At 42.9% G+C, this 24,938-nt stretch overlaps 1 protein-coding gene across 1 annotated transcript in view; it reads right to left on the bottom strand.

The window, feature by feature from the left end:
- The window catches only part of LOC133000554 (plexin-A1-like), a 147,976-nt gene that overhangs the window by 10,014 nt on the left and 113,024 nt on the right, over positions 1 to 24,938 (bottom strand). The window contains exons 12-22 of the mRNA XM_061070499.1: positions 23,216 to 23,367; positions 20,245 to 20,368; positions 20,002 to 20,138; positions 17,057 to 17,224; positions 14,293 to 14,386; positions 13,087 to 13,323; positions 11,163 to 11,306; positions 9,553 to 9,787; positions 5,650 to 5,798; positions 3,977 to 4,233; positions 1,600 to 1,666 (exon numbers count right to left, since the gene is read on the bottom strand). Coding sequence (XP_060926482.1) covers positions 1,600 to 1,666; positions 3,977 to 4,233; positions 5,650 to 5,798; positions 9,553 to 9,787; positions 11,163 to 11,306; positions 13,087 to 13,323; positions 14,293 to 14,386; positions 17,057 to 17,224; positions 20,002 to 20,138; positions 20,245 to 20,368; positions 23,216 to 23,367 — 1,764 coding nt within the window. The remainder of the gene's footprint in view (positions 1 to 1,599; positions 1,667 to 3,976; positions 4,234 to 5,649; positions 5,799 to 9,552; positions 9,788 to 11,162; positions 11,307 to 13,086; positions 13,324 to 14,292; positions 14,387 to 17,056; positions 17,225 to 20,001; positions 20,139 to 20,244; positions 20,369 to 23,215; positions 23,368 to 24,938) is intronic.

Below are 24,938 nucleotides of genomic sequence, written 5' to 3'. Positions count from 1 at the left end.
GTCTTCCATTGGCTCAGGCACCGAAATGAGGCACCGAAATCTCCGTTGCGTTTCGGTCCGGGTAGGTACCGGTTGTATTGGAACCGGTTCCATATTGGAACCGGTTCTCGGTACCCAACCCTAGTCGGGAGCCAGCGTGGCCAGGTGAGCTGGTGGCCACCTCATTATTTAAGTTTATGCCTGTTTTTTTACTCTAGTGTCATAATCCCAACATATTTAGTTTCTTGTATAACGACCCTGTTCATGTCGCGTCCTTAAACAGTCATCTGAAATTTTACCTGAAGCATAAGACATGACCTCAGGAGCAGAAATAGAGTAACCATGTGACACCTCACACTCTCAACCAAGTCAGTGCAAAGGAGAACAAGTGAACCCTTAGAGCAGGGTAATGGATAAAGGGTTTTTTTCTAAGGTAAAAGCTCCATCTCTTTCCCCCCTTTGAACAACTACTTGACCTTTACTCATCTCTATTCACACCTGGCTGAACCTTGAAATTGTTTGAGGCTTTTCTTCTGAAAAAAAAACTGTGGAGAAAGAGAGGTGCTGACTTGCAGAGGTTAGATTAAAGCCAGGCTGGTAATCTTGCTGCTAGCATCAGCAAGTCTTTACTTCAATTTTCATTTTACAATTCCATTCATTTCACCCTTCCTACTTTCTGTGGAATTTGTTATTCATTTCAAAAACTTCCTCTCATCCCTTTATAACCGCTTGGGCTCCTTTTTTTCCCTTTTTCAAACACTTTCTCTACAGTCGTCAACCTTTTGCTGTCTTTTGTTTTTGTCTTGTGTGAAAATCATTAACAGCCGTTATAAAAGATCCCAAACTGCTTTCGTGGTAACACACTCCCCTGTCTCTGACTGGCCGACCAGTCTCACAAACGAGGCCAAGACACACACACACACTCAGACTTTACACACTCACAAACACAGATGTTTACTGAGACCCCCAGGGGCTTGGCTGGTTCAGTGTCCACCAGAATACCTATCCTGGCTGGGGTTTAAGGCCCCACTGCGAACTGATTAGCTGCAGTGGTGTTTGAATGTGTGATGAATGTGTGATGTATGTGTGTGCGTGTGTGATTGTGAGTCTGTGTGGAAACAATAATTTAACACAGTTTAAGCCTCAATAATTCCCTCTGATTCCATATCAGAAAGAAAGCAATTCAAAAAGAGAAAGAAAACAGACAGACAGACAGACAGAGAAATGAGAGAATGCATTTGTGTAAGATCTCTGGTGTCCTCTTTAGCTAAGCCCAAAAGCTCTGAAGGAGGATACACACGCACAAGCACACACTCAAACAGACACACATGCAGTATTCTGGCTCTGAAAGAATCCAGTAAGGGACACAAAGAGAGGACAGGTTAGTGTGACAGGCTACAGCGATCACAACATGAGCAGCTCTGACTGAACGGAGCTTCAGACTCTGCACATTCCTCATTTTGGAGAAAGCAGAATTTACCACATGAAAGGCTGAGGTAAGCGATAGGTAGTCTGCTGCCTCTGCCTTATCTAATGCTGCAGCTGTGTGTGTGCATTTGTGAGGCATTTTGCCGAAAAGTTGTGTGTGTCTGTGTGTGTCTGTGTACCAGACAATATTACCTTGAGGAACTTGTAAAGCAGGAAGGTGAACCAGTTGGTGAGCATCTTCTCAGCAACTGACTCCGTCCTGGCAGAGACATAAAAGGGGAAGAGGCCAATGGGTGAGCAGGAGAGGGAAATAACAGGAAAATAGAGGATGACGGTGAAAGGAAATAAACAAACAAACCCACTTGTCTTCATTGAAAAACACAGTAATAAGTATAATTCGCTAACTTCTCTCTTTAATCACAAAACCAGCCATGCAATGAAGGGAAACTCTATACAACTGGTGAACTAAATAAATACAAAGCCAAGTTGTCATTAATTAACTAATGCGTCAATTGGTTAAAAGGCTGAAAGGGAGATGGGCAGTTGTGGCAGCAAGATAAAAAACACAAAAAAAGCAAAAGAAAAAAGTTTTCTCTTCATTTATCATCGCCCTCAGATTCACCTTCTCACTTTCCACCATCCTCACACAAGTGATAAACTGGAAGAGTGTCTATTTATCCATTCCTTGTTTAGATGAATGAGGAATGAATGCAAACTATCTGAAATTTTAAATAGACCTCTGCTGGGTTACTGCGTTGTCTAACTAGGCCAGGCTTCCGCGCTTGTAGTAAATAAAAATAATTTCGTCATTAGCACAGCACAAGGTGCAAAAGGTGAGGAAAGGCACATTTTGTTGAGATGTGACAGCATGATAAGATGTTTTCTTCTCACCTTTGCACACAAAATCTGCATTTATGTGACAATGGAGGAATAGTAAAGGAATAAAGGGAAACACGAGAAACTAGGCCAATGTGCTGGTGAATCTTGTGGAGGCCCGTAGCAGGAACACGACGTGAACTCCTACGCTGCTGCGAGCCTCCCTGTTTGACTGTTGAGTGTTGTTTGATGTATGTAGAGCATTGTTTTTTTTCATGGCTGTCAGCAAAATACACCGGATGAAAGATGAGGCAGAGCGAAGGATTGGAGGACAAAGGACGTAGCAGACGAATACACCTGGACAGAACACGCTTTTAGGCATGTTGGGATTTGATGGTGGGCGACTTCTAACATCATCATATTTATGGCGGATATGTGCCAGCACCTTTCTTTTCAAAGTTTATAAATGTGCTAAAGGAGGAAGGTTTGATGAAGCTTTGCTGTCCACAGATGGCAACTCTGAGTCTATAATGAACAAATCAAACTAAGTGAAATCAAGTTGGCCTGTTCTTTTCTGCGCATACAGTATATCTAAAAATATAAAATTTCTAAAGCCCATCTTTTGCAGTGAAAAGACCAAAACAGGGTGAACCATGTGAAATAATTGCCAAGCTTATCAATGCGAGATCCCGAGGCTGGTGTAGTTAACAGGGACAGCGTGTTGTGACCGTATGCCCCAAGAGGGGATTGGAAAAGGCTTCACACCGGCACATTGACTAAGAATCATTTATTTGATTAGATTTTTAATTAAATATCTCTCCGGGGAAAAGGAGCAAAGAAGGAAAAAAAAACCACAACTTTTTTTTATCATTTAATGTCTAATTCTAATTTATTTGGAGACAGGCCATTCCTCTAATTGTATCTTTCCCTAAATGCGTGTATCTTTTCCTGGCTCACTGTCTGCTGTAGTTAATTTTTACTTCACTTTTCTCTCTCTTCATCTACTCTGTCTATATATTGAACCTCTCTATCTTCCAAGAGATTTTCTTTCTTCCCCTCCTCCATCTTCATCCTGTCTTTCTACTTCCATCATCATTGCGTCCTCTCTTTCTGACTATCATCCATGCACATCAATGCACATATTTCCTTTTTGCCAATCCTTTGTCTCTCTATTCCTGACAGCCTCTCTTCTTCTCTCTCTTTGAATTCCTCGACCCAATGCCCCCCCCCCACACCTTTCACACTATGTGCACGGGGAGAGAGAGACTGACTGATTCTGCGTCTGACTGCGGCTCCACTGGGAGTGTGTGTGTGCTCAGGGGTGTAATCCTCTCTGACAGGAACAGAATAAAGAGATAGGGACGAGGCAACGCCATACACACAGTGTAAACCTCCAAAAGCTACAATCACTGTTTTCCTCTCACAGAGCATCATCTCCTTATGTTATCAACATGATTAGTCTTTGATTGGTTTTGCAAGTGCTTTTCACTGACATGACAACAGGGGGCAAGGTAAAGAGGAAACAATTAGTAATACAACTTCTTTGTTGCTTTTCCCGTTTTTTGAAGGATTATTGGTCAAGTTACACACTTTCAGTGGGCCGTCACTTCATCAAGACATCCTGACCTAAAAAAAGGCCTGAACACGTATGACACAGAACCTCAAACTTAAACCCTCAGTGTGGAAACACCAGTCAAGACATGTTTTTGTGCAGAGTCAGAGCCTGTTTCAGTCTCTTTGCAAGTTTTCATACCTCCTGAGTAAGAGCTTGGGGTGGTTCTTGCTCTCCAAGTTTTTGTCGATGAGGTCAGACAGGAGCTGCTTGAGGACACCCGTGGCGTACTCCATCTCCCCCTGCAGAGCTGTCATGATGAGGGAGGCCACATTCCCTCTGTCTCGCATGGAGAAGGACCGCTGCGCCTCCAGAGTGCGGATGAAGGTAAGCAAGAAGTGCTTTTTGGTCAGCAGCTGGCCGAACAACGTCAGAGCCTTCTCCACGTTGGCGGGGACCTGGAGGAGAGGTCATGGTGGGAAGAAGGGTGAGGAGTGTGGAAGATGGTTGGATGAGGGAAATGCATTAATTTGGTGGACACAGGGAAGACAAAACGATATGGAGGCAAGGAAAGAGGAAGGGAATAAAGGTAGAATAAGAGACAGGAGTGAAAGGAAGAAGGGAGGAGGTTAAATGAAGGGGCATGAGAGAAAAAGTGCAAATCGGGGGGGGGAGGCAGGTATGCACAGAAATGAGTGAGGAAGAGGCAGAGAAAGGGATTGCGAGCAGGATGAAGAGGAGGATGTGGAGAAAAGAATTGGTTTTGAGTTATAGTTGAGAGATAGATAAATGAGCATGTGTGAGAACGAGAAATATCAGATGAAGGGTACATTGGGAAAAGAGGCACACATTCCCATTCACAATTATATCTGCTATATGTGTCTCTCCCTCTCTTTACCTCCCTCAATCCCTCACTGCCCCTCCTTTCCGCCGATTCCCCATTCGGAGGGAGAGGATCGGAGGTTTGAAGTAAGAATGTGAGCTTCATGCTGTAATAAGAAATTGATCTGCCTGCGAGCGCACTACTGTGGCCTGTGATTGCCTGGGCCATACAAATGAAAATCCAATGGTGAGCTACACTATCGCTTTGGAATACAGTTTGAGAGCCTGGGCAGGTACTGCACGCCTCAAAGCTCGGTCCCTGCAGCCGACCCCTTACATGCATATCAGCACAGAGCATGTGAGTGTTTCCATGTAACGTGTGTGATGGACTAATGTCTACACGGGGATTATGGGTGCACTGTTTTCCCACACACAGGTTTAGTGTGGGCATGCCACCCTGGTATATTAACGTGCACTGGCTGCGCTATGGTGTCCACACAGTTCATGTGAGTTCATGCGAGGTTCATGCGAGTGAGGGAGTATTTCCTCTTGAGGAATGAGCAGCAGCGGAGGGGAGAGTGTTTTATTGAACGTGTGAACATTGCTTTCTCAGGAGCCTCGAACTGGCTCTGTCCTGTAGAAGCAATCTATCACTTGCACCCGGTTTTAGTGGAGCTCAGGCATTGCTCACTCCCCCAAAAAGAACTGTCCCTTCTCTGTATTACATCAAAGTGGAGCTTGGCCAGAAAGAAATCTTTCACCTAAGTGTTTTTTCTTACTAGTACTGGAACTCTCTTCTTCTAACTCAGTTCACCTCTAACTCAGCTGAGTCAGAGATGTAACAAAGTTTCTCTTCCTCTAAAATAAGGTAATAAGTTTCGTTCTCTGGAAACATGCTCACAATGTCTAACAGTCCTTTCTTAAAATCCCCTCTTTAAACAGACCATTTATAATCACTCACCTAAAAATGCACACACACGTAGATCAACTTCCATTCATTCAGACTGTTTGTGTGTATGTGTGTGTGTGTGTTCAGAGAGCTCTCTACTGACCCGTACCTCCATCTCCTTGAGCACAGGATGGTCCTCAATCCCGGGGAAGAGGACCCTCATGGCGTAGGTGCGATATTCCAGGAAAGGGATTCCAGCTCCGTCCAGCTCCTGGGTGAGTTCGTGGATATCTGTCTGCAGCTCTGCGAACGCTGCACGAAAGTAAAGGACAAGGATATGTGAATGTAATAAGGTTGGTAAACAGATTTCTGACAGGAGGAATTGCTACTGATATACTGATTTAAAATCTTCAGTTTGGTGTTATGCATTCTGCAAGTGGTAGCCCAACACAAAGCTGACATTTAATGACACTTATGACTCAGGCCTGTTCAATTTCCTTTGTCTTCTGTTTATCCTCAACAAACCACTAATTCACATGGTGTAAAACATATCTATGCATCTGCAGGGCCGTGTGGTTTGTATTTAAATGGAAAAATAGAAAAGGACGGAATTTATATTGCACTGCTTTAGTTTTGACGCCCACTCAAAGCACATTACACAAGTTACATTTGCCCATTCATGAAGCGTTTCTATACTTCTCTTTCACTCAGACATCCCATTCACACACAGCAGTCAGGGGCAATTACATTAATAAAACCTCTAATGTTGAGGTTGTTTTCTTAGCTAATAATAATAATTTTTTCAGCATCAAGACTGAAGGAAACACAAACAAAAAGGAAGCAAGGACAGGTCAGAGTGCGCTACACAAGGTAAAACACATTCAACTCCAGACTCTCAGGCTTTACTTTGACTATCTGTGTCTCCGTGTACCTGCTTTCCACAAACACCGTGCTATAGGCAGGTAAAAGACAACATTTGTAAAGGTAAGGAAAAGATGGAGGCGGGTGGAGGAGTAGCAGCAGAGAAAAGCAGCAATATGTGACTGCTCTGTGCTGAAGGCGGAAAGAAAGATGGAGGGGAGAAGCAGAGGGAGGACGGAGAGGAAAGTGTTCTGCTGCTCAGTGGCTGGAGGGGAGTTCAGGATGGAATTGCACACATGCAGGAACATGAGCCTGTGAGTGCACACACATTACAAGCTGCCACCCCACATGCATGAAGTCCTGCAAAAACACACACACACACACACACACACACACACACACACACACACACACACACACACACACACACACACACACACACACACACACACACACACACACACACACACACACACACACACACACACACACACACACACACACACACACACACACACACACACACACACACACACACACACACACACACACGTCTTGCCCCTCAGCCGAGCACAACCTCGTGCCCAGATGATTTATGTGAAGGCATGTGTCAATGTTTTCACACATTCTCCATTCTGTGTGTTCTGACCCTACTCTGTTTTCTCCACTGGCTTCACATGTCAAATGTAGAGGAAACAAATGGGGTCAAATCAATTCTCACGCTCATATCCACACAATAGTGCCCACAGCGCGTGCTTTCGGTGAACTGCCTCAATTGGATTTTTATAAAACTCCCTTGAGGAGCAGCTATATAGTTCCATTAGCGTGTGTGAGAGTCGGTGTGCCCTGTAGCATCATCCAAAACACACCAACACATGGATACACAGTCCAAACAAATAAACTAAAGCCCAGACTAACAGATGGTCTGCGTCACCCCATCCCTCTCTTCCTATTGCACTCTCTCCCTCTCTCCTCCCTTCAGTGTCATCTTGGAGGTCACCTCTCTCTCCCTTGCTATTGCTACATTCCTCCACTTATCCGTGTTTTGTCTCTCTTGGGCCCTCCATCACTCTCTGCATCTCTAATCAGTCTTTTACTCTAATAAGGGCCCCATCCATTCACTCTGTTGCTTTTCATCATTCTATCTTTAAAGTCAATATTTTTGCTTTCTGCAACATTTATGTTTTAACAAAAAGAAGTTCATTCCACTTTCCTACTGTCCATCACTTATTTATCTTATTTCCTGTCTTCTCCATATTCTAAGAACTTCTTCTCTTTTCAATCTGTTGATCACCCATCCACTTCTAAAACCAAATATTTATCTAAAATCTACAATTTCTCTTCCTGAGTTTGCTCTTCTGTTGTATTTCCTCTCTCATAATCTTCAAATCCATCTCCCCCACTCCCCCCCCTCTCACAAATTGTCCGGCTTATTTATCTCCCTCACGACAACCCCCTCCCTCCATCCATCCTCACGTTGTCTTCCAGACAGCGGAGGACGGACAGGGTCAGGGCACCTGGACTCAGCGCCTCACACCCCAGCCAATCACTTTGACCCGCTGTGATTTTGTGTGTGAATGTGATTGAAGGTAGTTGCAAAAGAGCAGGACACGAGGAGTTGAGTGTCAGGCGAAGTGGCGTGAGCCAATAACTAAGCAGATGACTAGCAGAGTCCTGCATGACTCAAGGAAAGAAATGTGCTGTACAGTTTAAAGAGCACTCCACAGCTCCACAGATTTTACACTGTAAGATTAGACTAATCTCACTAAAGATGTCTTTAGGGGTTAATCTCAGTGTGGATTTAAAACTAAACCAAGTGTTGTTAGTCTGGATTGTTAAATTGGGATGTGGACTGTAGTGAATGTGTGCATTTAATAATCTAACTGATTTACCATTTCATTTAATTTTTTTAGCTTGAGGCACAACACATCACTTAGACACAAACTGCAGTGGCAGTAATTTTAAGAGCTCTCCATCCATGTAAAATGTTTGGACTTGCAATGGAAATTCAAAAAATTATCAAAATTGATGAAGCAGGCTCAATCTTGTCTTTATTACACCTACTCTTCTTCCTTGCCAAAACATGGCTCCTACATTTCCCAAAATGCAATTCAACTGGCGACAGTTCAATAAGAGATTCAAGGAATGAGTGATATGTTCGTGGACCCTAATGTAACCTCAAGCTGCCTTGAGTTGAGTTCCCCTCAAACTTACTAAATTTAAAGTGGTTCTTCAATAAGGTCAACTTACTCAATCTGTACATCTATCAGTCTCATGCACACCTGTAGCCTTTTTTGTAGTTCATATAGTTTTTGTCTATTTTAATGGATGAAGCAAGGTAGCAAATAGGCAACAATAATGTTGTATATATTCTTAATCTGATTGTGGACTGCTTCACCACCTGCTGGAAACAGCAATAGGTGAAACCTCAACAATCAACAAACCTGCAGACCACTTATCCCTAATATTTACTACAGTAAATATATGTTATTGTTAAAGTTGCAGTTCACTAAAGCAGTTGACAGAGTGAACTGATCTCTATGACCATGGTTTTTAATATTCTACTATTTATTCCTATCTCTCTTTCCAGACAAGACAATAGCATCACTGGGCTCCAACTGATCCACACTGTTTCCTGTCCAATGAATATATGCTAATGTGCTGGTGTGTTTGTCCTATCTCTCCCTAGGATTTTTCTATTTCAAACCCCTCCTCTCTCACTATTGGCCACCTCTGTGCCCCGTATCTATCTAAGCCCCATCTCGCAGAGTGGATGACAGTGAGGCCAGCCAGGCGGCTCTCTTGTGAGGTGGAGAGCCAACATCTGGTGGTTGGTTCAGATCAAAGTTCTCCTCTGGAAACACACCAACTCCAACACCCACGCACACATGCACAATCACACACCTACACCCACACTCACGCAAAGACACCGTTGCCACCTAGCAGCAGGGGGACAGTTGGCAGAGTGAGTTAAGGGGGGCTGGGGGCGCAAAGAGAGAAATGGACAGGAATGCTGAATGGGAGTTGCGCTGCTTTTGAGGTGAAGGTGCAATGAGAGAGATTTACAGGAAGTTATTTTAGTGAAAAAAGTTAAAATACGAGTATGAAAACCTACACTGATAATACCGGAATTAGATAAATAGCTTTCAGAGTTGACCAGCTAGCGTTACAACCTCCTGTCGTTGCCAGATTCTGTCCAACTCACCTTCTTTGCACTCGAGGGCCACCCTGGACTCCAGGTTGTCCATCTGCAGTTGAAGCCGCTTGAGGGTGCGGTCGGCATCTCTAGACTTTCGCTTGTAGGCAATCAGCACCACTATGATGACCAGCAGGAGAAGGCCACCACCTCCGCCAATACCGATGATGGCAGGCAGGGTGAGCAGGCTGTCTGAGTAGATCTGCAGGGTCCCCGGGGAGTATTCAAAGCCTCCAACACGCACCTAGTAGAACCAAATAAATAGAAAAGTTGCAACCTTGTACGTTGAGCAGGTGGATAAATGACACTGCACTTACACACAGAAAGACATAGCGGGTTTTGTTGCCATGATATTTGACAAATTTATTGTAGAAAGTAAGTTGCTGCCATCAACTTTGTAGCGTGTACAGTTTGAGAATCATGTCGTTGTGTCATGAAAAAAATAATATTAATAATAACTTTTATTTTATTGTTTTAATATAGTGCTTTACAAAATAGAATATGAAATTCACCAACAATCAGAGCAAAAAAAAATAATGTTAAAGATAATTTAAGTCAGAGACATGTGAAAAAAAGCCTTTTATAAAGATGAGTCTTAAGAAGAGAGATAAAACAGGTAACAGATTCTGCTAGTCTAATCTTTTCTGGCAGATTGTTCCAAATGGTAGAGGCTCTCACGGCAAAGGCTTTATCTCCTGTGGTTTTCTGCCAAGACTTTTCTAAAAGAGCTACTGAACCGTTACAAGTCATGATTACAAAACGTTCGGCCTACACCTGGCCACAATTGCTATAAATCCAATATGATAGTAAAAAAGTGGCATGCGAGGTGCCAATATTTAATCCCATGTTGCAGTTATACTGGCAAACCAAGCTGTGCAGTCAGGCCAAATGCAGCCTCAAACTCCCCTAAAACTATATCTGGGCTACACACACGCTCAACCATATCACATAAAAACAGGTCTCCCTTGCAGAACACGTGAATTAAAAAAAGAGGGATGTGTTTTTCTCCAACAGGCTTCCGTCTATGAAACACTAAATGGAGGGAGATAAAAATAGACACAGCACAGACCTCTCACGCCCACTAGCCATTTTTTGGTCTCTGTGGAATATCAATACTGTTCAAATCCCAAGGAGGATGGCAGCCAAACGAGACCAATCAAAAGCCCCTGAGACGTAAATACAGTCACAAACACCGTCAGTGGTGTAAGAGACAGGGTGTGTGTGGGGGTCTGTTTGTGTGCGTGCAGCTATGTGAATGGGGGAAGAGATATCTAGAGTAATTTACAAGATTTGGGTCTGATGGATGGGAAGGAAAGAATGAAAAGAATGAATGAGAAGGCAGGAAGTGGATTGACATAAAAAGATGGATGAATAGCTCAGCAGAGGGAACTGGAGCTGTGGAAGACACGCTGATAAAAATGTAAACGCCAGATGCTCCGGGGTAGTAAGAAAAGAAGCAAGGAGATGATGAAATAACAGGTACTTAGGCTACTCAGAGGGGTGTGATGCTCATCTTATAAGCCTTTATATAAATGTATCTGTATGTAAAGAAGAGAGACGTAGCACCCAATGGGAAAAAGCTAAACAGTTCTGAACAAAATCATTTAAGTTCTACTTACAGTGACTTTGTGTTCTCCAGTCAGGTTAGGCCATTCACACAACAGCTGGCTCTCCGATAGGGTGAGAATGCAGGGTGTCTCCCCGATCAGAACCGTGTAGTTCAGCTTAGTGTTTCCTGGGGCTGTAGGGATTAGGTTACGGCCCTGGAAACAGACACACACATGCGTTGGTTAATTACAGAAGGTTCAAGTCTGAGGTGGTCTCCATAAACAGAACGATGATCACAGGGTACAAATGCAAAAGCACCAACTCCAACTGAGATTTAGTCAGAGAGAATAATAAACTTGTTTCTGATCGACTGGCAGGTGTCAACAGTTCAGCGACAGCTTAAAATCAGTATTTTAAAACGGCAGGTAACCATAGCAACAGTGCATATCTTTGAAGTTTACAGATAATCATTTTCAGAAATTGACCCGCAACCTGTCTTTTTTGAATAAAAAATGGGACTTTTACTAATTATATTATTATATCCAAATCTAGTGGCTAAGAGCAAGCCCACTTAAAAATGAAGTCCAAAAATGTGGCGGCCGTGTGATGGGGTTGTTAAGTACAGTAAATAAATACTGGAGCCCGACTCCCCCTCCTCTGCTACCTTTACCTTCTTCTACTTATCCTAATTCACTGTGCTTTAGGGAGTAGGAGGAATTAATTGCTGACAAATCTTGATGAACATCTAATTTCAATGCAATTATTTTATAGTATGCCATTTCTGAGCTGCTTATTTCTAAAATTCTTTACCCAGAGCATGGTAGGGCAATCAGAGCTTTTCATTATTGAATTATATTTAGAGTTACAGGGGGAGAGAGGCACGATTTTTCATTTCAAAAACTTCCCCCGATTGGCCAAGAGTAAAAAGGCTTTAGTTTTCCGTGAAATTGCATGATAATCTTGTAGCTTACTCCTGAAAGGCTTTGAAGTTCAAGGGGAGAGGTAAAATGACAAAATATAGCGTGAGGTGGGGCAAAAAGCACTCAGGATTCAAATGTGTACTACCTCTACGGCTTAAGAGCGAACACAGCTATGAGGTCTCTCTTCATAAGTTAGTTGATAGATATCTGAGCAGGTGGCAGAGCAACGTATGGGTCCACTTTATTAACATTATTTCTCTTTGCAGCTGATTTTAATGTTTCAGAAAAGATTTTTTTCAGTCTCCAAACGCTGTCGGAGACAGCAGGCAGAGAAATAACATCTTTCAAGGTTGAGGCAGATCTGAGGGAAATATGTGTTGAAAGAAACACTGTCATAACGAGAGGAAGCAGGGAGGAAATTGAATGTACAGGAATGTTCGGAGGTAATTATTTCAAATGCCTGTCAGCATCTCATCAGTCGTGTTGGATGCTGAGGTCCCTGCGGCATTTTCCAAAAATAATTATTGGGATCGAGCTTTTAACATATTCGATAATACTCAACATTTCTTGCATGCTGCTGTCTTCCAATATTGCTCTTGTAATTTGCCAACTAAATGCTAACATCTTGCTACCCTGACGTTGTGCTGGTGTCGTGATGAGGGTTTTGATGACAATCTTTTTTTTTACATCTTCATAGAATGACCTTTGATAAAATTTTAGCTACAAAGCCATAACAGAGTCCATCCTGACGTCATTCTCTTTCACAGACATTAGAAGTATTTTCTAGTGCATGAAAGAGAAGAGGAGGGGCAGGAGAAATAACATTAGAAAGGTGTCATAGCTGTATGACAGGTGTCATACAGGAGAAAGCAGAAGAAAATAAGACAGAATAGATGATAGGATAGACAAAGAGGAGAAGCACAGAGAGAATGAAATGACTGTTTGTGAAAAACAAAGAAAGAGTGAAGCAAAGTCAAGAAAAGAATGAGGAGAGAAAGAACCTGATGGATGTGAAGCAAACCCAGGTAGAGACAAGGCCAAAACAGATCAATGCTAAGAGCACGAGGCAATTTACCTTGAGTATGAGCGGGGAGCTGGGCTTCAGCTCTAGCATGCCTGAGGGGCTCAGGGGTTCAAAGACGGGGTCCGGGTGGTAGCTGAAAGTCTCGTTTACCACCAGCACAGAGCGCACATCATCCATGACAAAGCCGATCTCATCAGGACTGCTGCCTGCCTCCAAGAAGGCTTTGTCAGATCCGGCCACAGAGGGCGCCAGACACACCATCACGGTGTTGTTGACAACCGTACAGTTCTTCAGAGGGAGATAGAGAGAGGAGGAGGGCAGGTGAATTTAAGAAGAAGAGATCAAATACATTGAACAGCTAAATTCTTATTAAAACCTTTCCACCTCATTGACACTGTTGCAAAGAAATCTAACATTGTGCGTTTCAAATTATTATTCTAACAAATTCATAATCATAAATATATATTGTGGCAGAAACAAGGTTATTTGATGTGAGTGCTTAAATGACTGAGTAGTAACAGATTGAGGAAGAGGCTGGCTTAATAACATCAGTGTTGTAATCAGTGTTGGTATCATCCGGAAATCCCCTGTGGTGTTCGACACTTAAATCAGTCACCGAAGAACAAATTAGGCTGTAATGACACACAGTGGAACAGAAGAGGTCAGCCACTCGCGATAACGATAACACGACCCGGCAAAAGAAACCTCTGCATAGTTCCCCTGTATGTTAGCCTCTTACATTATATACTATACGTCACATGCTCACACACCAAGGAGAACAAAACAAAATCATATTTTTAGGTGTCAGACATATTAACGAAGGGGGGGACAAAGCGAAAAAGACGGGATATTTTTACTTTCAGCTAAGAGCGCGAGTGTGAGAAAGGTTAGCTAAGCCCTGTGGTGCTAGGTGAAGAGAGGGGGGATTTGCCGGAGCCGCTTTATTGCTGGTTGACATTTCAAAGGTTAAACTGCTAAAAGGAAATTCAACATCAAAAACAAACAGAAAATGGGCCCTTGGCTGGTTGACCGGCGGGTCAAACGTGTGCGTCTGAGTGAGTGTACCTGTGTTTCGGGAATGTGTGTGTAGCGTCTGCAGATCAGTTTTTCCACAGAGAGGAAGAGGGAGACAGTAGTGTGAGAGAGAGAGAGAGAGAGACCTCTGTGTCTATTTCGGTCTTTCTACTCGAGTCAAGTCACTGCACTTTGTTTTGTCAACTAAAAACTGTGTGCGGGTGTCTGGGTCCAACCACTCACATTTTCTGACTTGGCAGATCCGTACTTGGCTCTCATCTTCGGCTCCTTGATAGTTGCCAGATTGGTCCCAGTAATGGTCAACATGGTTCCTCCGCTAAAAAAAAGGCAACAAAACAAATTATAGAGAAAATCAAGACAAACATAAGCATACAATGGTACAAGGAAAAAAAACATGTGCAACTCTGTGTCACATATTCCTGTCTGTCCTGCTGCACTTTTACTCTTGCAGGATCCAAGAGCATACACTATTCAGCAGACCTATCAGTAGAGATTAATGTTAATAAATCGGTTCTCTGTGGGAGCCAAGAGGGCCCTCCAGTTGGCGCTTCACCATTAATGCTCAATCCTGCTGTAGCCTTTCGCCTGCTTATTCAAGAAAGCCCATTTACAGGTAATGATACTAACGCTAAAGCCCTGGCATGAATGCTAAAAGCTTGTTTAAACCGATATGGAGGCTGAAGGGAAGAAGAAGCGAATGGGTAGCATTACTCCTGAGAGCAGAAGCTTTGGCCTCTTCACGCCAGCCCTCAAAAGGCAGGTTGTATTAAAGCTGCACCCTGTATTTTTCAGCATGAGATGCACTCTAAAACTGTGCCGCCTGTCAATGATCTGACATTTTCCATAACCTTTACACCTGTGACCTATTCGGGTCTATGCGACGCTGACCAGTGGAGACATGGGTAATATGGGTGGGAGTCCAATTCCCCCACACCGCCTTCTTGACAGCCTCCACTGGCCTTAGATGCTGAACTTTACTGATGTAAAGTGTTCTGACAGCAGCTAAATAAGTTAGCATACAACCTAACAACTGCAGTACAGTCAGGCGAGGCTGGAAGCCCAGTGTGAGTCACCACCGGAACCAATGAACTAAGAACCCCACATCATTTTATTCAGATAATACTCTGGCTGATGTAATGCATGGTTTCATACAGAGAATGACACAATACGCAGCAATATTGTTTAAGTGTTAAAGCCTTTTCTACATGGATACCAATCATTTGCTTGGGTGTTTTGTCTCTGAGAAGCAGCTGAGTACTTGTGATCAATGCAACTAGACATTACATAGATTCCATCTTGAAATGTAAACACACATGTAGTTGATGCAGAGATAAAAAACATCCACATCCTAAAAGATGGCTTTATTTTGTTACGGTCAAGCTGGTGTCTGAAGGGGTAAGGCGGGTGAGGGAGGGTCTCGGACATCGATAAAAGAATAAGCTGAAAGAAAGATAGTGAGGCAAAAGAAGGCTCATGGCCAACAGATACTAATTTGGTGAAGAATCTAAGGTGAAAACTGAGAAGTTGTTCATTTAAGGTAACGGTTAACCGTTATGCTAAATGCTAAAAAGCTGTAAATGTTGCTTTGAGTGGATTTGTGTCAGTGCTCGATATTTCTACAAATACAGAGTCAACTTTATGATGTACTGTGTATACTGTATAATACAGTTTGTAAACAAAACGTATCTGTGTTGTTAGCTCGTAGAACCTCCTCTTGAACTGAGGGGAGCAAGTCTCAGTCATTTCAGATCTGTGTTTAGGACTCTGTGCTGTTTGAAATAGCCCCGGCAACAGGGTCACCAAAGGGGATGCGGCGACAAAATATCTTGGTAAATAAAAGCGTGATTGGCCTGGAGAACCATGCACCTTCTCCAATGGGAGCGCTGAGTGAAACACTAAACACAAGCTGGGCTCTGGGGTTATTTCCCCCCCTTGCCTGGAGCCAACACTTTCATTCGCCTTCCCCTCGCCTACCCTCAACATTTCATTCATCTCATTCCAAATGAGACTTCTCATCTGCTCACACCCCTTTGCATGAAGACAGACTTCTGTCTCCCGCAGAGTTTTAAACGTGGCCCCCATTTTCACCTCAACCCCCTGCAATGATGCAGTAGTGGATTGTTACGCTGACTGAACAAACAATGTGTCTGGTGAAACAGTCAAATGTGTGAAATTATTCCCCCTTTTCCTGAAATGCTTTTAAATTGAAACTTCTGCAGGAAATGTAGATGGACAAAAAGAAGTAAAGGGGAGTATTTCTTTTAAGGAACAACACAACTCTGACAATAATATGCGTGCAACGTGTACAGTAATTTAGTGTGCTGTTGCTTTTTGATCCCCGTCTATTCTTTGGGAGGCATCTATAACCTGGATACCAGCATTCAAGGATTTTAATTTAATGCAGCAGAAAAAAATAAAATAAAATAGAATAATGCACGACAACTTCCTAGAACTATACTTTTTCAGTAATTGAGAAAGTGTGTGTGGTTCTGTGTTTGTGTGTGTTTGTGTGCGTGCTGGCTTCATATCCGAGTTGTGGAGTAGAGGAGTTTCTAGGTCAAACCAGTGAGCCCATTAGCATTTGGAAGCTCCAAGCTTTTTTTTCCCTCCTGAACACAGCTTGTGTTTGCACAGGAAATCTTCCTGTGGCTATGGAGTCTCATTTCAATAAGTCAAATAATATTTACAGATACATCTCTGCTGCAGCTCATCAACTAGGAGTGCACTGCTTCAGGAGCCTCCTTCACTGCTGTTCCTGCTCTCAAAGATTTACTTTTGAAACATAAAGATAAACAGAATAAATAATATGCCTTTGAAAAGCAGGATGACTGGGAAAACAGAGAGGAATGTCCAGTTTTTTTTTTTTTTCCAGAGCCAGACAGGGAGTCTGACATGTAGGTTGTATATTTGGAATTTATTAATCATACACTTTAGTCTCTGTCACATTCATAGAAGAGGTTCATATTTGCTCTGAATGGGACCTCACCTGGCTATAGTCCAATCAGGTTCGATCTTGAGGATGGTCGGATCATCTGTGTAGTTGAACTTGACCTCTGGGTTCCTCAGCTCAGCAGCGTTGATGTCAACCATGACTGGGGTGGTTCCTGAATTTTGCCCAGCCGGGGTCACACACACTATCTCCTTATTACTCCGCCTTGAAGAGAAATAGATGAAGGGAGGATGTGAAGATGAGGGAGAAAGTTAGAACATGCAAAGTCGTATCAAGGTTCTTAAGTGGACTGTGTGCTCAAAGGAACAATACTCTAGGAAGACTTTGAATGTTTCACTCTGGCAGTTTCTGACAAACAAAGACCTTTTTTTAATTAAGTGCATCTGATAAATAATTCATAAATAATTTATCAGATGCGATAAAAAAGGGAGTGAACACCCTGGTGCACACACGCAAAATGGTGACATAGTCACCTATCCACAAGGCCAACATCTTTCACTCCGTCCATCCATAGTTTCATCAGCCCGAATCACAGAGTGCTGTATACTTCAAAGCTCCTCTCTCTCTCTCTTTCTATCTATCTCTCTCTGTCATTCTCTCCTTCCCTCCTGCGCTTTCTCTGGCTAATAGATCTGAAGTGACAGATCAGGCTGGTCGTGTTTCTGTGTGATGTAACCCCCTCCGTAGCAGACAGGCAGCCAGCTGTGACCTGCTGGGAAACTTTGTGTAGCTGCCAGAAACTTTGTGCTCTACTCCAGTGGCTCTTTCCACTGTGACCTCCCCCCTGTCAGGGGGGGACACCGCTGGCCGAACAGCAGGGATATGCCTACCTGTGAGGGTGCACGTGCGTGTGTATCGAGTAGTGGTGCTCACACTGTGAGGACGAGAAGTTTAACATTGGGTGAGGTTTTGTCACTCATCGTCTGCTGACCTCCTGAAGTTACAGTGTGTGTAAATGGGAGTGTGTGATTTGTATGGCTGGTGCCGCACTGTGAAATTTTGATCTGTACATAAATCCTTCCCTGGTATCTGCTGTGAAAGTGAAATCCATGGAAAGATGGAAGATGATGGAGAAGTTGAAACCTATTTTGGCAGCTCTATCCTGGCAGGCTGCGCCGGAGTGGAGTTTGGCGACTGAGGGAAAAGCATAAACAGGGTCTAGGTGGCCTAGCCGGACATATTCCTATTGTCTCTCAGGGGGCACATTCAACAATGTCCTAAGACTGAGAGGGGACTGAAGAAGGGATGAAGATAGACAAATAAAATGAAGGACAATATAAAAAAAACTGTCTTTCCACATTCCACTAGTGCTGTGTTTCCACGGAAACCATTTTCACAACACTGTCACTGTCAAGAGCCTGTGGTGCCCCGTACGTATTTTTGACAAGGTTGCAGCCACACAAAAGAAAGTCAAGAGGGGATACAGAGAGAAAAGGAGTTGCAGAGGGAGATAAGAGGATGAGTGACTCGGGTAAATAGGTTTTGATTAAAGCGGAGGCCCCACTGAATACGAAGACACATTAAAGAGATGGACTCAACCAGTTCATTAGTTTGGTCATAAAGGTTATTGCTGCTCAGTGAATGAAAGGCCAAGACTATTATGTTCACCTTTCTGAAGATGTGCTATAGAGCTTTAAATTGGCCTTTACTTTTCTTTTGATATGATATGAAAAGAACTTGAGAGGTCCAAGCTCATTAGTTTAACCTGTGACTTGTTGCCTAAGAGAAAGAAAGAAACCACTATAACAAAAACACCATCATTCTGTGGAATTTGTTACGAGGGAGAAACAAGAAAAGCAGAAACATGACAAACTTCAGCCTTTCAGTATATACATTGCTTTTGTTGACCAGCAATCTTCACAGTGTGGTTTTTTTTCTCTGACATCTACCAGACACCAAACATGGGTGGATTTATTCCAGAGCTCAGTTTTCTGTCAGTTTGCCAGGAAGAAACTCAATAGAGTTCTTGGCTCGAGGAATTAAGAGTCATATCAAATTAGATCTATGTCTCCTCTCCTTGAAATCCTGGCCCAATCTCTCACAGAGTGAGTGACAACAGAAGATAACAGAGGCAGATCATTCTAAAAACCAAAAGTTCAAAGCAGGCAAAATGTGAGTTACCAATTACCAGCAACACCATATCTTTTCCTTTTCAAATTAAAGTCATATCTTTCACCAAATGTGGGCAATGCACTTAAGTCATTCACAGCAACACTGAACAATGACATCAGTTTTCCAGAGTAAAACTACACTGGCATTCTCACAATTACATTGAATTACTGTATAGTGCTTGCTATGACTAGCTGCATTCTTCAGACATGTGGCAAATCGATCCATCCAAACATCCATCATCCCATCCCATAAGTCTTCAATGAACCTAACCTACATGTCTTTGGGCTGTTAGAGGAAGCTGCAATACCTGAAAACCTACGCACACAGAGAAAGAACATGCATATTCTAGTACCTGACCAAAAGGTGAAAACAGAATTACTGTAGCTACTTAACAGAAACTGTGGCAGAGTGATGAGGGAGGTTTTAATTCTGTGCTTCAGAATTAAAATCAGCCACTTTTGATTATAGTGTATCTTGTAACAGTCATGTCACATGCACATTGTTCTCCACTCACTGTTGCGGAAGCTTTGAACAACTCACTCCCTGCCTTCAGAACAGCACAATGGAAGTTTAAACAGTCAATTTCCCCAGTGATCTAAGCTTCTATAAATACGTCTACAAGCAGCAGGACATTTGTGACTAAGTGACAAAACAGTATCTCAAAAAGTCTTCCATGAAAATCAATACTGAATGCCAGAGCGATATGTTTATCATCAAAGACCATGGTTTTACTTAACAAGGAGGACTTAAATTAAAAATGCAAAGTTGTTGCATTTTTATAGTAATACTTGTACATTTATAGCTAATCTAAGAAAATTATGTTGCACTTCACCTGAAACACTGGTGTTAAGTAGATTAAATTGACTTACCTCTCGAACAAACAAGGGTGAAGTCCTATCTTCACAGCTACAGCACTCCCTGCATTGAGATGACTGCCTTCAATGGTGATCCTGGTTCCTCCAGACAGCGGGCCAGTGGAAGGTTGGACACGGGTAAAGTACGGAGACTGAAGAGCAATACATAGGCAGTTAGAACATGACTTATTGGCCTGACCAGGGAAACAGAATCCTTTATTAAAGACATGCATAAAGCTTTGCCGTAAATACACTCACCACAAAGGTGAAGGGTTTTGTTGAGATTGCTTTGTAGTCAGGGTGAATGCAGTCCCTCACACACACCTCCACCTGAGCCTCCTGCACCCTGTATCCTGTTGCATCATTGAGCCGACACACAATCCTGAAAAAGGGAAACACACAGATGGAGAAAAGAGATTGATTATGACAAATATTACAAAGTTTTCTTTCAGTGTTTGCGTAAGAATAAGACAGATTTTTCAGAACTTAGAAGAAGACTTAGTGAAGAAAAGAAAACAGAGGTGGGTAACAGAACGAGAGCAGCATTTCTCTTCTGCTTTAGGTCAGGAAAACATTCCAATTGCTCAGAATAAACAAGTTCAGTTGCCTTATTTATATAAATAACAAAAATTGGACCGAATTTCTTTATTAGTGGAAATCTGCAGGGCTAAGAGAGAGGGGAGTTTCGCGCGCGCGTGTGTCTGCATTAGTGGATCTTTAGAACTGTAAGCTTCTCACTTGGCCCTGGGCGCTGGCTGGCCAAATGAAAATCCACCGGTGAAATGATTGAGTAAGGGGAGGAGTGGTGGTGTAGCCCACAGGGAGAACACACACACATACACACACTTCATGTTTCACCCACTGGAGACACACTTGACTGTTAATTAGCAGCAGCGAATGAATGAGATGAAGAGAAAGGGTGAGAGTACAGCGGAGAGAGGGAAGTAGAGAAAGGAGGAGAAAGAAACTGGGAGAAAGAAAGGGGGGAGACGGTTAAAGGGAGAGAGGCTGATTAACTGAACAAGCTCATCTCCGACACGTCTCCAACACATCTCAACTCTCCAGCCTCCATCCTCCCTGCAGGTGGCCATGGCAACTGCAGTGCTGCGACAGCGATGAATTTCACATTCCAGCGCTGTGTGCCTCTCTATTGTTTTTATTTTCCCTTTCATTTATTCCCAGGTCTCCCACTATGACAGGGGCCGTGATTAAAATGCTGGACAGCTCTCAGTTAGGCTGTGGCTTCGGCATCATTAGTGCACAGATGACAGGTGGCTACATTGAGGCGTTACGTGGCTAGATAGACAGAAAGTTCATGGTGCATTTGTAAAGATGATAACACTATAAATTATACCTCACTCAATCAAGCAACTGAGGTGAAATGTGGCCGTGAAAAATTAAACCTCTTTCAATTTGTAAGAGAGAAAATACCAATAAGGCGATAATAAAAAGAGAAACACTGGATTCTGTTTTTCTCACTGGTGGAAATGATTTACTTTTCTCACTGTGGAATCAAATCTATGTAGTTAATATTTCACTGAGGTGAATGACAAGTAAACAAAAGGAAAGAAAGAAAACCACATTTTGTTTCAATTTAAGAAACAGGGAGTGGTGGGCAGGCTACAAGCAGCACAAGCGCTGGAAGAAAGAAAGAGAAATGAGCAGGAACAAGAACAATGTGTCTACATTTTGCCCGACAATCCGTACACCTCCTTCTCCAGCAGCTGACCTTTGACCCATGCTGTCAGTTCCACCACCCCATACTTTCTGCTCTGCTACAGCTCGGAGAGGGTCACTGGGATGACGAGAGGAACAAGGCCACTAATGGCACCGTATGGCTAACATCACTTTTAATTAGCATGACAGCATCACTGCCAGCCGAGCACTCCTCCTCCTCTTCCACTTGGTGCTATGGCAACAGGCCAACAAAGCCTTACAGGGCGGACAGGGTTAAACTTTGAAACCTCGGTGGTTTTTAATGTGAACACTCGGACAAAGTGAATGTGCGGTAAAGAAAAAGTTACTACATGGAACCACCTGATATTTCTCTGCGGCAACAGAAGCACACATAAAAATAGCATGTTCTGTGTGAATGTGACACTATATGAGGATATAAATTATAAATCAAGGCTGACATGTCACTGCCATTTTATCTAAACCCATTTTGGGGACGCCTGTCATCGCTGGTGAGCGCTGCAGAGCATTGCGTTGTGCTGTCTGCCAAACCATCAAAGTCACATTTCTTCTGTTTCCTTCTTAGTGAGGGGGCAGAGAGAAAACAAAATCTGCTGGGACTGTGCTACACAACTCCAGCAAATGGAGCGTTTGGGTACAAATGACAGCTCCATAGTTGGAAATAGAATATTGAGGACACCTCCAGCTGTGACGAGCGTCCCCAATTTTTCCTCATCCTAAATTGTATCCTTGCTTCTGAATTAATTCAACATAAAATAGAGAGTGTGACTCATTAAATAGTTTCACTGACGTCAACCAAAAGAACTCAGTGTTTCTGGTTAGCTGTATTAATGGAGCACCAGCGTCACACTGACTGTGGTTGCCAATTGTTTTGCATGACGAATTAAATCTAATTGAGGATTCCCATGTTATAACTTACATGAATACTAAAGAATATTATTGAAATGAGGCAACCCATTTACAGAAGACAAAGAGTTTAGTCATGTCCAACAAACCCAAAACTCAAGAGAGAACTTAGAGTTATGATTATTTACTTCTGTTGCACACCTTTTCCCGTAATATCCTATCACAGTTATTAAATCAGAGTTAAGTTCATTCCAGCGGCACCAAGTCTAAGTCACAATTGTCCAGAAAGCAGTAAAAGTAACTTAATTAGGTGGAGCGTTCACATGACAAGCTTTCATCTGTGGATAATCTTTAGATGATATATACCACCCACCTCAAATGTCATTAAGTTTCACCCAGAAATTTCTAAATTAATTCTGATCGAGGTGGTTACGCAAAGTTTTTGTACTCTGACTGAGCTAAATTCAGCTGCCACCACATTTCCATGGTCCACACTAACCAGTGCAAAACACAGCACGAGCCCTCTTCTGAGGAATTGGTTAAATTGAAAGAGAATGTTTCACTAAAACCTTTGCAGGCTTGACTGAAGCTGAGAGAGTTTCAGTGTTGAACAGGGAAGTAGAGTCTCAGAAACAAGATGCTTGAGAGTGAGAGGTAGGAGATGAGAGATGAGATAGTGTCTACGTACTGTTCAGCGCTGATGTACTGGTCCTCCTGGGGGTTGCAGGTCACCTTTCCGATTCGGACTCCATTCTGGATGTCTTTGAACTGCAGACCCAGGTTTTCGCCGGAGATGGTCAGCATGGTTCCTCCCTGTCTGGGCCCCGTCTCTGGAGACAACTGTGAGGCAGAACAAGTGTAAGAGGGCACACGTTAGCCAGAACAACACATTTGACATCAACTTACTGAAAGCAATATGTCATAGAACATATATTGTATGTTATCATGAATTATGGTTTGCTTAAGTGATTACGGTCATGTCCCATTCTGCATGAATCAGAGACTTGCCACCTCATTAAGTGAGATGAAAAATTACCTTGGATCCATTAACTCAACCTCAACTCAGTCAAACATTCACCACCTGCCAACTCACGCACTTAACCTGGACCCACCCATCAAGCCCTCGCCTACATCTCTCATTTAACCTTGTGACGATTAATCTACTCTACACAATTACTGCGCACAACGACCTCTGCTCCCTTTCTTTCCTCTGGAGGTCTGTGAAAGGTGTGCAGAGGTGCTAATGGCTATTCGAGGCTAGCCCAACGCTAATCACGATCCCATTCATCCAGCCCTGACGCAGACAATGGCCCCTCTGGTAATCAGTCATTACTAGCATAATTAGGGCTAAAGCTAATTGGATTAGAACCTGGCGGAAGGGGGTGGGGTCATTTGTTGTAGCCTGGTGGGTGTCTTGGAGTGGGGGTGTGGGTTAGGTCACATTTTGACTTCACTTGCCATAAGGGAAGGACAAAATAAATTGTCACCGATAATGCTCACACTCCTGCTCTCTGTCAAACATTTCGCCTTTAAGTATTAAGTCCACTGTGTACAAATATCAATACATAAATAACTTTCTGTTTTGTGCAGAAAAAAAGAGAAGATCCCACACAAGACTACAAAGACACTAACAACCCTGGTCAGCTGAGTAGGATGTCCCAGGATGCTTTAGCATTCACACTTCTAAAAGAATATGGACAAATGTGGCCCAGACCACCTCGGAATGGCATCCTCACAAAATAGGGGATGCCGGGGTTATGTGACATGGTAATGCTGTCAGTTCAAGAGAATGTTCACGAAATCGTGAAATATCCTCTCCAATCCAACAACTAGCAGCAATGCATGTGGCACAGTTTAGCGGAGCATTCCCCATTTTGTACTATGGTTCCAATTGTTCTTTCAAAGGTCAGTGCTGTCAAGACAATATGCAGTTGGTTAACAATTTGATTAATTTGTCAAACCTGGCCATATTTGAACTTTACACCAGAAGACCATGTTAACCTACTTTACCTATGTGAGCAAATCCACAAAGGGCGGCAAATCTAGTAAAATGAACATTGTTTTATACCTTCTGGTGAGGTCACATTATCTAATCCTATTCACATGCTGGGTTACATGCAGCCTTCACCTTGAGACATCTGGCATCCTCTAGGACTGTCCTTGGAGGTGCTGGGAAAATTACTGTGTTCTTAGTTCTCACACTAAGAAGTGTGGGATAGCTTTGGTCATAGTAATTCAGCAGAATAGAAGGATTTATACATTTCTATTGCCCCACCTACCAGAATCCAAAAGCTCAATAATTTACTTTTCATATCTTGTTTGTTTACTATGTTAAAAAACCCAGAGTGTAAGTAGAGGTAGAATAACATTAACTGTTTGAACAAGAATGTTATTTATTGACTACTCGCCAA

Source organism: Limanda limanda, chromosome 4, assembly GCF_963576545.1.
Source record: "Limanda limanda chromosome 4, fLimLim1.1, whole genome shotgun sequence".
NCBI lineage: Eukaryota > Metazoa > Chordata > Actinopteri > Pleuronectiformes > Pleuronectidae > Limanda > Limanda limanda.
Note: the sequence above shows the minus strand (reverse complement) of the source record. Positions and strands in the feature narration are given on the sequence as shown.